Consider the following 14,752-nt stretch of genomic DNA (forward strand, 5'->3'; position numbering starts at 1 on the left):
TTTTCTCCAGCATTTGTCTTTTCTGCAGAATAACTGAATAAAGTCATAATCCGCTAAGGATACTTTTCCTCTGTTGCTCTCACTTGACACAGCGCTCGGCAAACATTACGACACCTCAAGTTGTTCAAAGGGCAGTCATAACCGTAACAGTGCACACTGTAAATCTCTGTGATTGTAAAGCACGGCAATTTGGGCGCTGAGAACCCTTTTTGTAGACATTTTACACAGTCCCTCGATCAATTCTCAGTGTCTGGCGGTTTTTTTATATATATTTTATTTTTATTTTTTCTTATTCACTGGACGTGGCAACCTTGGCAGATTCAGTTTGGTGTCTCTGACACGCGCATTAGTTTACAGGCGTGTTCTGCTGCGGTTTCTATTTGCTTCTGAAAACTTAAAATTTATACCATTTTTGGGCGCCGTTATGATGAAAAAAATACTTCACGTGGATTTTCAGATTAGGGTTATAGTCTTACGTGCCCCCCCCCCCCCTACCCTCCTCCAATCAACCCACCCGAACTGTGTAAGTACATATAATAGGCTATGATTCCACTAATGAAGACACTAGATATTATGTATTGGAGCATTAACAACTTATCGCACTTCAAAGTAATCGGCTTGCATGTGACGCGTGATCGACAGTGGGGTAAAACACAAGCAGTACTTGTGACATGCATTTGCATTTTAAGTCCTCTGCGCAGGCAGAACCACGAGGGCGGGGACGTAGCTCAGTTGGTAGCGCGCTGGCTTTGTAGCCAGTTGGTCGCTATCAGCGTGGGTTCGATCCCCACGTTCGGCGAGAGATTTATTTCTCGGAGTCAACTTTGTGCAGACTCTCTTCGGTGTCCGAACACCCCCGTGTGCACACATGCGCACGAAAAAGATCCCACGTTCACAGCGAAAGTCTCAGGGCTTGGAAAACACGAAGACACGCATGCATCATCTCTCATCTCTGATTATCATGATCGTATTTCGATACTTTGACAAGACAAACCCAATGCTGGTGTGTCGAAGAAGACAGCCACAGCGGGCTTGTTCGAATCAAAGTATCACACCATATCTTCAGCGTATTACCAATACCTGTCCCAATATAGACCAGTTGGTCTAAGAGGACGTTAAACCCTAATAGTCAGTCAGCAGAACCACGGGACAGAGATAAGACACACACTCGAAGGATCACTAGGTGAGACGTGAGATTTATGACGCACACACACACACACACACACACACACACACACACACAAGCGCGCGCGCGCGTATACTATTCTGTCGCTAGGTGAGACGTAAGCTTTATCACGCACACACACACACGCACACACTCTGCCATGGCGCACGCCAAGACAAGACGGAATGACATAGTCATTTATATGGCAGGTCGTCAGACATCGTCTCTGCTTGCCGAGGTTGTTCAGTTTTTAACTCTCTATGTAACCTCCCTAACTTTCTTTCTTTATTTGGTGTTTTACGTCGTTTTCAACCACGAAGGTTATATCGCGACGGGGGAAGGGTGGAGATGGGATAGAGCCACTTGTCAATTGTTTCTTGTTCACAAAAGCACTAATCAAAAATGTGCTCCAGGGGCTTGCAACGTAGTACAATATATTACCTTACTGGGAGAATGCAAGTTTCCAGTACAAAGGACTTAACATTTCTTACATACTGCTTGACTAAAATCTTTACAAACATTGACTAACCTCCCTAACTTATCCGCCGTTTAGACACGAAATTGATGTATGTCATTATTGTTCGAAGTCTCTGTGTTCGTAAGCGAAACCGTGAATTAAGAAAAGAAGATACGAAATGAATCATTATTTGCTTTAACGCTACGTCAAAATGTGAAAATAAGGATGACATATTCGCTTAACGTTAGTCCGTTCAGTGTCCCTTTTTTATTCCAGTAAGTCGATTTTAATCAATGTGAATTTCTAAAGCAGAACACTTTTGATTTAATACACGATTAAATGGATCTCTTAGTCTTATCCAAGATTGATTTTGCAGGTTATCGTTCCGAGTTTTGGTTTTCTGATAGAAGTAAGGGTTACAGGGGCAGTACGTACATTGTGTGGGAACCCTTCCAGTGGGCTTCTTAATTAAAACGACCCCAGCATACATATAAACTTTTCAAAATCATTTTGTGAGCCCCGACAATGTTTGTTTCATAGAGTTACGACAACACGTTATTCAACAGGTCACGGTATTTACCAAGTTGGTTTAATTCTTTCAGGAATTGTCTTTGACAAAACTGACGCGAGTGCGACTATGTTACTTTCCCTGTCCATGCAACTGACACTGAAGTGTCACCCATTTCTCACCCGCGTTATATCACTGCTATGACCATTCTCTCGCTCCCCTTTTTCATAACAGCCAGCGCCGTCGCCTGGTCGTCTTCAGAACTTGTTTTTATGTTTGCTACCTGTGAGGAATAGCTTTTGCCTGATACACTCTGTTCCGTAATTCCACCTGCCGCGAAACAAGGTGTAGATTGTGTATTGATCCCTGTGCAAATACCGAGCGCGTAGTCGTTTGGTACGAGGCGATTGGGTTCACTGGGCAGGTCACCTTTTAACTCATGGAAGCGTAACGGCGTTATTTGTGGGCAGCGATCATTCCTGGAGATTGTGTGTCTTGGAGATCCTGTTGTTCCGCTTGGCTCTGGTTTTAGGGGTATTGTAAACACAAGGGACTTATAGTTTCATTTTTCGTCTTACTTTCTTTTTATATTTAGTCAAGTTTTGACTAAATATTTTAACATCGAGGGGGAATCGAAACGAGGGTCGTGGTGTATGTGCGTGTGTCTGTGTGTCTGTGTGTCTGTGTGTGTGTGTGTGTGTGTGTGTGTAGAGCGATTCAGACTAAACTACTGGACCGATCTTTATGAAATTTGACATGAGAGTTCCTGGGTATGAAATCCCCGAACGTTTTTTTCATTTTTTTGATAAATGTCTTTGATGACGTCATATCCGGCTTTTCGTGAAAGTTGAGGCGGCACTGTCACGCCCTCATTTTTCAACCAAATTGGTTGAAATTTTGGTCAAGTAATCTTCGTCAAAGCCCGGACTTCGGTATTGCATTTCAGCTTGGTGGCTTAAAAATTAATTAATGACTTTGGTCATTAAAAATCTTAAAATTGTAAAAAAAAAAAAAATTTATAAAACGATCCAAATTTACGTTTATCTTATTCTCCATCATTTGCTGATTCCAAAAACATATAAATATGTTATATTCGGATTAAAAACAAGCTCTGAAAATTAAATATATAAAAATTATTATCAAAATTAAATTGTCCAAATCAATTTAAAAACACTTTCACCTTATTCCTTGTCGGTTCCTGATTCCAAAAACATATAGATATGATATGTTTGGATTAAAAACACGCTCAGAAAGTTAAAACAAAGAGAGGTACAGAAAAGCGTGCTATCCTTCTCAGCGCAACTACTACCCCGCTCTTCTTGTCAATTTCACTGCCTTTGCCATGAGCGGTGGACTGATGATGCTACGAGTATACGGTCTTGCTGAAAAATGGCATTGCGTTCAGTTTCATTCTGTGAGTTCGACAGCTACTTGACTAAATATTGTATTTTCGCCTTACACGACTTGTTTCGTCTTGTCGTTTGCTGTCTTGCTTCTGCGTGTCACTGTGACTTGGCCCGGCTTGTTGGTTCTTATTATCAGGTGTAACCAGCTTGCTTGTGTTTTCGGTGTCAATAAATCCGCAAATACACTGACCATCCCTTGAGCAGTTGAGAGCTTTGATAACTGGGTGTTGTAATACTGAGACGTGGTAAATGACGCCTTCGGCGCTCGCACACTGACACACAGTCTCACAGTCACACACACACGCACACACACACACACACACACACACACACACACACACAATCAGTGCTGATCAGTGCAATACTCTCATATCAATAAATCGAGCGATTGATTTTGTTGGGGAACATGTGTCACCACGACACCGCCGGGTTCCATGACGACGCTGTCTGTAACACAAGTCTGCAAGATTTGTGCCAGACGGTGTCGGTTTCCAATCTGTCGTCAATTTATTGGCCTTCCGCCGGCCCTCGGCACCCTGACAATAGAAATCACGACGGCTTTGCCAGGTGCACTGTTGTAAGCCTTAATCCATGACAAGTCCGCGAATTCGAATGTCTTGCATGACTGTCTTGTCTTTCTTTATGTCTTTCTAATGTTCGGGTTTTTTGTTGTTGTTGTTGTTGTTTTGTCTTACGCTCTTGTCAAGCGTACTTTTTTCTTGTTCAAGATAATGATAGAACTCATTGAGGAAAATGTGCTGCATCATTGTTGGCTGATATAGGCCCACTTTTGCGCTCGCGACACACTTAAATCCCCAAATAACGCCAATCTGCCCGTCTGTTTGTGTGTCTGTCTGTCTGCATGCTTGCTTGTCAGGTATTCTCTCTCTCTCTCTCTCTCTCTCTCTCTCTCTCTCTCTCTCTCTCTCTCGCTGAGCTTAAATACCTATTTCTTCTCGATCTCGCTTGTAACTCGCCACTATTTGGGGAGAAATAGCAGATAGAACATTTAACGATGGAAGTGAAACTGACTCATGAATCTGTGCATCATAGTGACCTGTGGTGTTATTTACATTGACTGTGTACATCAAATACGCGACGCTCTCTTGTACTTTCTCCACGCAGAGTCCCTGTCCTTACAACACACAGTAGCATTGACTAATACATTATTCAACCCAATGACAGGTTTGTGCAATAGGATTTTTGTCCTCGGGATAAATTCTTCTTGGCTTCAGTAACACCACCATTGCAGTATTTGACGTTGAACCTTTTTCAGTAATTATATACAAGCGTTCACTATCATATAAACATAAAATTACATACAAGCGTTTCTGACACTGGAACATAACCGTAGATGCGTGTCACGCTCTTGTAATAATACAGCCTACAATGATGTCATCGTATACTCGTAGCTTCCAGTACGCTTGCTTTTTCAAGGATTTCCAATCATGAAATTCCACAGGCTAAAATGACGTCTTGTCTTTCATCATACATATGTAGTTTCAAGTAGGCTTTCTTTTTCGAGTACTGCACCATGTGTACCTACCCCACAGAAGGCGTGAGCATTGTTGTGTGTTAGGTCAACAACTTAGCATTGTGTCAACACAGAAAGTAGGTAATGTCTCCACTTACCGACAAAGGAACAGGCAGACCTGACTGCTTCCATTTTGTTTAGTGCTGTGGGGGAAATAGGTACGGTTTGACACTCTGACACGAAGGTTGCGAATACTCACAGGTTGAAAACAAATAGTAAAAGGAAAAGCTTGTGTCTGCGTTCATAAATGACATAACGCGTGCTTGAAAAATAATGGAGCCAGGCATTTCAGTGCTATGAAAGACTGTCGCAGAAAGGAGAAGCCCTTCAGGCATTTATTTTCGTAAGCATGCAGGAACCAGGCCATTAGAAGAAAGAGAGAGGGAGAGACTAAACGGAAACGCTTATTCTAAGCTAATCAGTTTTGCATAAAAGGAGAGCTTGTACGTCCGTCTGTTTTGAATACTGACATTACAAACGGAAACGGACGTTCTAAAAGACACAGAGCCATGTCCCGAAATTAACAGGAAACAGTAACCAGTACTGAACATACAGATAACTTCAACAGCCATGACTTATCTTCCATGCCTATTTCTTTCTTCAACACCTAACTTACATCGGTCTCCGATAGCAATATCTGCTGAAAAGACGACACAAAACAATAACCAATCAACCAATCATTCAACACCTCAGAAACGCGCCTCATGGTTCAATTTTACTGACATGCATTTCCCCCCCACCTTGTGTTTTGCAGAATGGCCTACTACGACTCACCCGCGATAGTCCGCACGCGCAGTGCCACGCCCATGACACCTGAGATGTCCAAGATCCTGCCCTACGTGACGGACAAGACCGTCTCCCGCCACCTGGGCAGCTACGGCAAGAGCATGGACCTCGGGCACGCCCGCTCCTACTTCAACCCCGCCATGTGAGTGCACGTCAAGATTGATGATGAAATCGTTTATTTAACGTCACTCGGTGAAACAAAAATTGGCGTCATGACCGAGCTGTACTTGTTTGTTTGTTTGTTTGTTTGGTTTGTTTGTCCATAATGACACTTAGATCCCAGGTCCCCAGGCCTCTTTTGTTTATGGTGTAAAATGCGAAAATATCTTAGCAATTTTTGTTCACGAAATCTACTTTCTATTTCAAATTACATATGTCTATTACTTCGTGTAGGGCTGTCTGTATAATACTGCACCCCGTCCAAAGTAAGCAGTCGAGATAACAAAATTGTCCTTGTTGTCCCGTGCAGGCGCACCGTGTACTCTCGCTACAGCCCCAACGACTGGAGCCTGTCCAACTCCATGAACTTCTCCCTGTCCGACAAGGAGCGATCCTTCGCCGAGAGGCTGCGAGCTGATGCCTGGAGGGCCGTCAAAGAGACTGACGCCCGCACACGCAACAGGCAGAATGACGTCACCAAGCGCCTCGGTAAGCACCATGACGTCATAGTATCTATGAAATAATTATGGGCCTTCATGAGTCAGTTCTAGCTTTGAGAAGTAGTCAAAAGAGAACAGATTTGTCTTTTTGTTGTTGTGATTTTAGGGCTGGTGTTAATGAACAATTGAAGGGGAACGACAATTCAAGGGAGACGCCAGTTCAAAGTAGCAAGTCGTAATATCTGTAGATTGCTTGTTGTCACAAGTCAATTTGGTTGATTCGTAATGTTAAATCAGAGGGATGTTTGCAGAAATTTGTGCATGTGGCCAAAAGAAAATGGTGCTGTTAAAAGCAGTTTTTTACAAAGAAAGTTTAATTAATGTTTGAATTTTTATTACTTTAGTTTAACTGCAATGTGGCATGGATGCTATCGAATTGTTTACGTCCAACAATGTTGTTTTGGGTTTAGTTTGTTGCTCTTGGGTGTCGTCTGAGATATATTTTGAGTCCACTACTCTGATTGTTTTCTTCCCACTGGTGTATTTGTTAGGCGAGAGAGTGCATGACATAGCCTTTTGGAAGAGCGAACTTAACAACGAGATCGGTGCAATGGAGAACGAAATAAACGACCTGAAGGTACTGACGTCACCACCTTCTATGAGTATCACGCTCTCCTGGTCTTGTCTTTATAACGAGACATTTTTGCGGTTTGGGTAACCCCCTATATGTAATCAACTACTTGCTCGTTGGTGACTACATGGGTAATGTTCAAGAATAGTGTCCCGAATTCAAGGAAGCTGTTGCCAGTGAACTTTTCCGACAAAAAAACTCCAATAACAGTGTGTTGAAACGGAGGTAAAATCATGGAAGAGTTGATTTGGGACACTTTTCTTGAACTTGCCACAAATACTTTGTACTCTTTCAAATGGTGGCGGAATCCAGCACTGCTTCTGCTTTCAGTAGTCCGAGACTTCTGTTGCAAAGCTTGTAAACCAATATTGACATGACCTGATCAGAGCTTCCATCTAGTTTAGGATTCATCTTCTCTTACAACTTCCTTTCCATTTGGACTGCTTCGGGTTGTTTCAAAAGCCTGTCTTGGCATTGCATCGCGTTGGCTCAGAAGCCCGTTCTTTTGTAACGCTGACTGATTTGTGTACTGCCCTTCAAGAACACTTAAAGGGACAAATGCACGAAAGCAAAATCACTTTCAAGAGAGAGTAAAAATCATTCCAAAATTCCAATAATAATATAACACACCAAAACAGGTAATCGGAAAGAAAAGGGGAAAAAAGGAAAATCTGATCGGGAGAAAAAAGGAGGAACCTGACTCATCTAAAGACAGAGGTGAAATACGGCTAAGACGTAACATAGAAAATGTGTTCTTCCACGGTAGCTTATCGGGTCATGTCAGTAGAGGATTGCAACACCTTTTCCTGTCTCATTCAGGCGAGAGGGTGTACGATATCTCTTTCTGGAAGAGCGAGCTCAACAATGAGGTCAATGCTATGGCCACGGAAATCGAGAATCTGAAGGTAATACTCACATTATCAATCGTTCTATACAGTTGACTGCCTGCAAAATTAAATTTGTAAAAATCTGATTTAAAAAACCCATAGATACAAGTAAAAGCAAACAGGCAAAAAACGAAGAAAATGTACTCCAGGGGAGGGATCATCTTAATGCAAGTTAGAGTATTGATGCGGTGTGATGTCATGGAGACGTACATGATACGTAGTATATGGCAGTCAATGGGATTAAAGAAATACGGTTCCTAGAAAGTACATCCAGAAATAAAATTCTGTTTCTTTTGCTTGAAGTTGCTTGAGAATACTTGAAAGATAGTTAAGGTTCAAAAAGAGGATTGGTGCTTTTAAAACACACACACACCAAAGAAATAAAAGACTGTTTCGTGGATTGAAAAGCATTCTCTTCTGAAAGAAGTGAGAAGATCATTCGAGAAAGCTGTGGTTACAAAAATAACGTCAGAAAAGTTCCACAAACAAAATAATTAGGAACACAAATTATTAAGATATCTTCTAAAAGTTCAGGGGAATATAATTCAAATCCTCCAGAACGCTGTACGTATGTTACGCGTGATTGTTCTGAAAAGTGACTATTACATGATTGTTCTGAAAGTCTACTATTTATTTCATCGTAATCATGTAAGCCCTCACACGTGATTGTTCTGAAAGCTTACTAATTTACATGATTGTTCTGAAACTCTACTAAAGGTAAACTTGCTTCACCCGTGAAATGTTGTCAGATATGGAACAATATGTATACCCCTGCCCAACGAAGTTGGAGGGGGGTATACTGGATTCACTTTGTCCATCTGTCTGTGTGTATGTCTGTAAGTATATGGAACAATATTTTGATACAATAATACTAAATCTTAAGTGATATTGATATTTATACCCCAGCCCAATTAAGTTGGAGGGGGTATACTGGATTCACTTTGTCCGTCTGTCTGTGTGTATGTCTGTATGTAAATGGAACTCTATTTTGATACAATGATACTAAATCTTAAGTGAAATTGATATTTATACCCCCGCCCAATGAATACAAACTCAACAAGTAATACGTTTCATACATTGAACATGATTGTCTTCTTTATTGTTCTCAACTCAAAATTGAAATTAAATGTTCAAAGACAAAAATTATTTATAATCTTCAAAAATGTAATGATTCTTCTTGAGTATTCCCAACTCAAAATTCAAGTTACAGGTTCAAAGGGACACATAGAAACTTTTGAATTTTCCTCTTTGCCATGCTTAGGTGGCTAGGTCACCAAAATGGATCGAAAGGCATGGCAAAGAGGGAAAATGGAAGCTACTTTTTGCCCCTTTAAAGACGAAAGGCACAACAAATAATTTTCACAAATGAAACTTTTTTTTTTAAACTAAAAATTCAAGTGGAGAGGGGATGAGAGACGTGAGGAGATGTCCGGGGTTGCGAGATGGGTGGGGAGTCTGGGCTATAAAGTTCTTGCACGCGAGACAATATACTTCTTTTGTGTGTGTGTGTGTGTGTGTGTGGGTATTTTGTTATCAACTCTCTCTCTCTCTCTCTCTCTCTCTCTCTCTCTCTCTCTCTCTCTCTCTCTCTCTCTCTCTCTCTCTCTCTCTCTCTCTCTCTCTCTCTCTCTCAATCTCTCTCTCTCTGAATATTTTTGTCATCCTAAATGTTAGGGGGGGGGGGGGGGCAAAAAGACATGTTTGCCCCCCCCCCACCCCAGAAACAGCTGCCCCCCGCCCCCCGTTTCCGACGCCAGTGCACTGAGTACTTACGCACACACACACCACACATACACACACATGAAAGCTAAATTTATTAGCACATCTGTTTTCAGTGACACTTTTTTTTTTATTCCACAGCAACCACCAGGGGTAGGGTTATACATTATTGTTTGTTTGTTTATTTGTTGCTTAACGTCCAGCCGACTACGCAGAGCCATATCAGGACGAGGAAGGGGGGGATGAAGGGGGCCACTTGTCAAGCGATTCCTGTTTACAAATGCACTAACCCATTACTTGTGTCCCAGCAGGCTTTAGTAAAACTAAATTAATACCTACTGGAAGATTACCAGTTTCCAGTATGTTAAAATAGGCTTAACCTATCTACTGCTGGACTTACATCAGAACACTAACAGATTAAACTATACATGAATCGCGAGACAAGCGGCAAGAGAAGAGATTTTTGGAAAAAATACAGGTGAATGAGCATGAAGGCAGAAAAAAGAAAAGAATTCATGAAGAAAAAGAGAGCATGACAGGAAAGAGGAACCAAAAATCTACCTAACAGCAAACTAGAAAGCTCTTGCGGTTCCAAAAACAGGAGGGGCTTTTAATTTCATAACCGCAGTGCCCCACTGCGGGATTATACATTATTATTGTTCCATATCTGACAACATTTCACGGGTGAAGTAAGTTTACCTTTAGTAGAGTTTCAGAACAATCATGTAAATTAGTAAGCTTTCAGAACAATCACGTATGAGGGCTTACATGATTACGATGAAATAAATAGTAGAATTTCAGAACAATCATGTAATAGTGACTTTTCAGAACAATCACGCGTAACATACGTAAACTGCTTACATATTCGAAGTCAATTGATTGCATATATATATATATATATATAGATATCTTACTTTTCTCCTCTCGCTTCTGCTGTTCGAACAGCTCAGTCTCGAACGAAGGCTTTAAACTAAGCAGTTTCTGTCCTCTTATATTCTCTTTTGTTTCTTTGTAACCTTTCATTTAGATGTAGACCTATATATGTAACTTATATATTGGACTTGCCTGGTCTTTTCGTGTTGTCTGTTTTACGAAACAGTTGCTGCACATGTATCCATTTATTTCTGCACGTTCATTTGCATGCATCACTGATGTGAAGCGTGAAATATTTGTATATATTGTATGTTGGTCAAACGTTCAGCTGAAAACTAATTGGTCATCGTAACAGTTTTAAGTAAAAATAGTTTGCACAAAATCTATCCATATGTCGATTTGACATTATTCTCAAACTTTTTCCTGTCCGGTAATTTTAACTTTTACAGCGGTACTTCCAGGAATTCTTTACGTGGAGATTAAAAGAAGATACAGATAAAATGTACCTGTGTAAGAATACTCACAACGGGCGCAGTCGAAGGCGTGTGCTCAGTCAAGAACCACGAATGACTTAGACCTTTAATCATTATTAACCAGGGGATTGCTGTAATTCTGTAAGCAGTATAAGGTTTTTGTTTTTAAATACTGAGATCACATCCATACTTTCGCAAATAAACCGCTGAAAAATAAACACACCCATATATGTCTGTAGTATGTTTTAACTTTTTAAATTAACAAGCCAGGTGGAAAATGTATGTTCTAATCTAACTGTTTAAATTATTAAGCCTGTTGGACATTTTCCTTGACAATAAAGATACGTACATTGAAATAAAATGTTTGCGGCAATCTCCCTATGTAGCCCCGTGTCGAGGTCCGCCGTCACACTATAATGAATAAATAAAAAATAAAAAAAAGGTTCACTCTTTTTTCAACATGTGACGTCACTTCCACGGGGCTATTTCGGGAGATGGCCATGTTATTGTGAATACGAGCCAAAAAAAAATGTTTCTGTTTGTCCCACAATTAGATAATAAAGTTGTATTAAATTGAATTGAATTGAACCCTCCACCTCTTGTGTACCAGGAGTACAAACAAACGTGCGAGAAGGCTCTGGCTGATACGGCCAACCCCCTGCACATCGCGGAGGAGTGCCTGATGAACCGCGAGAAGCGTCAGGGCATCGACCTGGTCAACGACGACGTGGAGAAGTCGCTGATCAAGGAGGTGGACATCATCAAGAGGTGCCAGGCCAAGATGAAGAAGGTTCTGGACAAGGCCTACGTGCAGCTCAAGTGAGTCCCACCATCAGGGTCACCGAGCTTCAACTCGATGTTAAAAAGTTCATCACTCAAGCCGAGTAGTAGTCAACGAGAACTAAAGGAAACTACCTTCAATCATTTCTGATGATTGCTATTACTCAAGGGTAGTGGTGGTCAATTCGAAACAGTAAAGTTGATTACTCAAGGGTTTTGAACTCAATACCGACAAGTTCATAACTCAATGGTAGTGGTAGTAAACTCGACACCGAAAAGTTCATTACTCAAGGGTAGTGGCATCAGTGGTGTCAGTCTGTGTCCTTGTCAAGTTAATTTACGAGTCTCGGTTAGCTTTGGATTTAGGTTTGTTTGAGGTCCTTGACATCCATAAGAAGCTGTTAACCAGCTTATACCGAGTTCTCATGATAAATATGGATCGATTTCTGCCTTAGCTGAGGCTGGAATGGTCAATGATCTGGATTCGGCTTCACCTACGATGGAGATTCTGGGGTCCTCTATTCAAGACCATTCAGTTTGCTTAGCTGAGTTCGTTGGGGTAAGGTAATTGCCTGCATCACCTCAGCTTAGCCCATTAGAAAAGTCTGTTGAACACGGCTTTCAGGATAAGACAACTTTTGGGGGGACCTTCAAGCCGAGAACTTCCTAAAAATATCTTCAATTTTCCCAAACTTGTATGGCCATTTCTGCCCCCCGAAAATCCTATCAACATGTGTATGAGATGAGTGATATGAGACGTACATGACTGTCCCGCAGGATGGACCGCGCCGCCCAGCACGCCCTGGAGATCGACGCCAAGGACAAGCACCACGCACAGGGGCTTGATGACCGCATGCAGCAGCTGAGAAACGGCTCCGCTGGCGTCGGATACATCCCCGGCATCGAGAGCATCGACAACACGTGAGTCATCTTTAACCTTGTTGAAGACTGGGGCTGACATTTCTTGCAAAGCGTTTATTTGGTTAACAGGTCAAGGAACACTACAGTACGTGCTGACTTTGAACCATTTCTTTACCTGCATGGAGAGGCGATTCCGTAAGCAGAGACCTCAAAAGAGACACTTAAAAAAATCTGTGAACAAGTTTAGTCCATGCTGATGATTATTCCAGATGTATTGTCCCACAAAATAAAATGCTACTGCAGAAATAGAACCTGCTTATTCCACTCGGATCAATATCCATCTAAACCCGCTTCAATTTCTCCATAGCATGTCCATCCCAGAGTCGTGGGCCCGCTACACACAGGAAAACATCGCCCGGTCACAGAAGGAGCGCGCTGCCTCGGAACGCCTGCGCGGAGAGATCGACAGCACCCTGCGCCACTGCGCCAACGAGATGTGGAACAACTTCAACTCCGTCAACAACTCTTTCAACACCAGGATCCGGGAGACCACAGACGCCAGGAACAAACTACAGGCTCACCTCCAGAAGGTGCGTGTTGTAGGAAGATGTGCGAGTGGGTGAGGGAGGGGGAGGGCCGGGGAAAGTGAGAGAGAGAGACACACACATACACACACACACACACACACACACACACACACACACACACACACACACACACACACAAGGGGACACACAGACAGACAGACACGGATGTTGGGAGAGAGAGACACACACACACACACACACACACACACACACACACACACACACACACACACACACACACACACACACACACATAGAAAAGGGGATAGACAGACAAACAGACAGACAGACACGGATGTTGGGAGTCAAGATTGACACAAGGGAGGACAAGAAGGCCTGGAACGAAGACAGGCGCCAGCATTTTGTTAGGGTTAGTGCCCGAACTGTCTCAGCTTAAACTTCAACACGTGCGAGGTCAAAAACTGTATGTTTTGCGTGTGTGTGTTCGTGCAGACGATGCAAGAGATCTTCGACATGGAGCGCAACATCAACCTGCTGCGCAAGGCCATCCTGGACAAGGAGCTGCCCATGAAGGTCGCACAGACACGCCTGGACGAGCGCACACGTCGCATCAACGTCGAGCTCTGCCACGACCCCGTCATGAAGTCGTGAGTATACACACTCTACCCTTTTAACAGAATTTTCGTACTCACTGGTTAGGATAATTGGAACAAAATCCCTTCTTCAAATGTTTGACGCTTTGGCAATACACTCGCAGTTGAAGTGGTCGTTTTATGTGGACTGTAGACCCTTTTTTGTCACTTTGTAAGAAGATACATTTGAGAGCAGTAAAGAAGATATTGTCTTCAGATTTTAACTTTAGGCCTAAAAATAAATCAGTGTTTCAGGTTCCCCAAGCGATGACTTTTTTCCTCCATACCCTAAAACTTTAAACCCCCCCCCCCCCCCCCCCCCCCTTCCCCCTTCAAAAAAATGACAAAACTCGAATTAGCAACTAACTTTTCCCCTTCATCTAGGATACACAGCTCGCACGAGTTGCGGCACAAAAAGAAATGTCACCGACTTACCGACCTAATCTTTTTTTGCTTTGCCATCTGAAACTTTTTGTTTTGCCTTACATTATTTAACACTGCAGGCTGTATAACTTTTACCTCACACCCTTCAACCCAAGACGCTGAGCCTTAAAGGGCAGCTGTCGGGTTGTGGCTCTCAAAATCTGTTCCTTAGAATGAGTTATCATGTAACTGAAACTATACTTAAAAGTTACTTGGTGATTTTGACAGCTTGATAACACAAGTCCGAAGACTTTAGACATGCTACAATGTCTTTAATCGAAGAAAGTTTGCATTCTTGGCCGAGTCAATGCAGCCCGCTCGAAAATTACTTCCCTTGGACGCGTGACGTCAGCCGCGGAATCGGCCGAGTTGAACGGTGCTCAGGAATTTCAGGAATTTTACGCCGCTTGGAACCTTTCTCTTTATGCCGTGTAATGGGCGCAATCGGGTTGTCTAGTCAAGCCCTCAAG

At 42.3% G+C, this 14,752-nt stretch overlaps 1 protein-coding gene across 4 annotated transcripts in view; it reads left to right on the forward strand.

The window, feature by feature from the left end:
* LOC138971200 (tektin-3-like) overlaps positions 1–14,752 on the forward strand; it is a 38,402-nt gene that overhangs the window by 19,922 nt on the left and 3,728 nt on the right. For 3 of the 4 annotated variants that reach the window (XM_070343868.1, XM_070343865.1, XM_070343867.1), the window contains exons 2-8: positions 5,825–5,998; positions 6,326–6,504; positions 7,906–7,991; positions 11,649–11,857; positions 12,596–12,739; positions 13,047–13,269; positions 13,720–13,874. In XM_070343868.1, coding sequence (XP_070199969.1) covers positions 5,826–5,998; positions 6,326–6,504; positions 7,906–7,991; positions 11,649–11,857; positions 12,596–12,739; positions 13,047–13,269; positions 13,720–13,874 — 1,169 coding nt within the window. In that variant the 5' untranslated portion in view covers position 5,825. Of the gene's footprint in view, positions 1–5,824; positions 5,999–6,325; positions 6,505–7,006; positions 7,093–7,905; positions 7,992–11,648; positions 11,858–12,595; positions 12,740–13,046; positions 13,270–13,719; positions 13,875–14,752 lie in introns of all 4 variants that reach the window. The other variant, XM_070343866.1, reaches the window with a different exon arrangement.

The sequence above is a fragment of the Littorina saxatilis genome, linkage group LG7 (assembly GCF_037325665.1).
Source record: "Littorina saxatilis isolate snail1 linkage group LG7, US_GU_Lsax_2.0, whole genome shotgun sequence".
In the NCBI taxonomy this organism is placed as follows: domain Eukaryota; kingdom Metazoa; phylum Mollusca; class Gastropoda; order Littorinimorpha; family Littorinidae; genus Littorina; species Littorina saxatilis.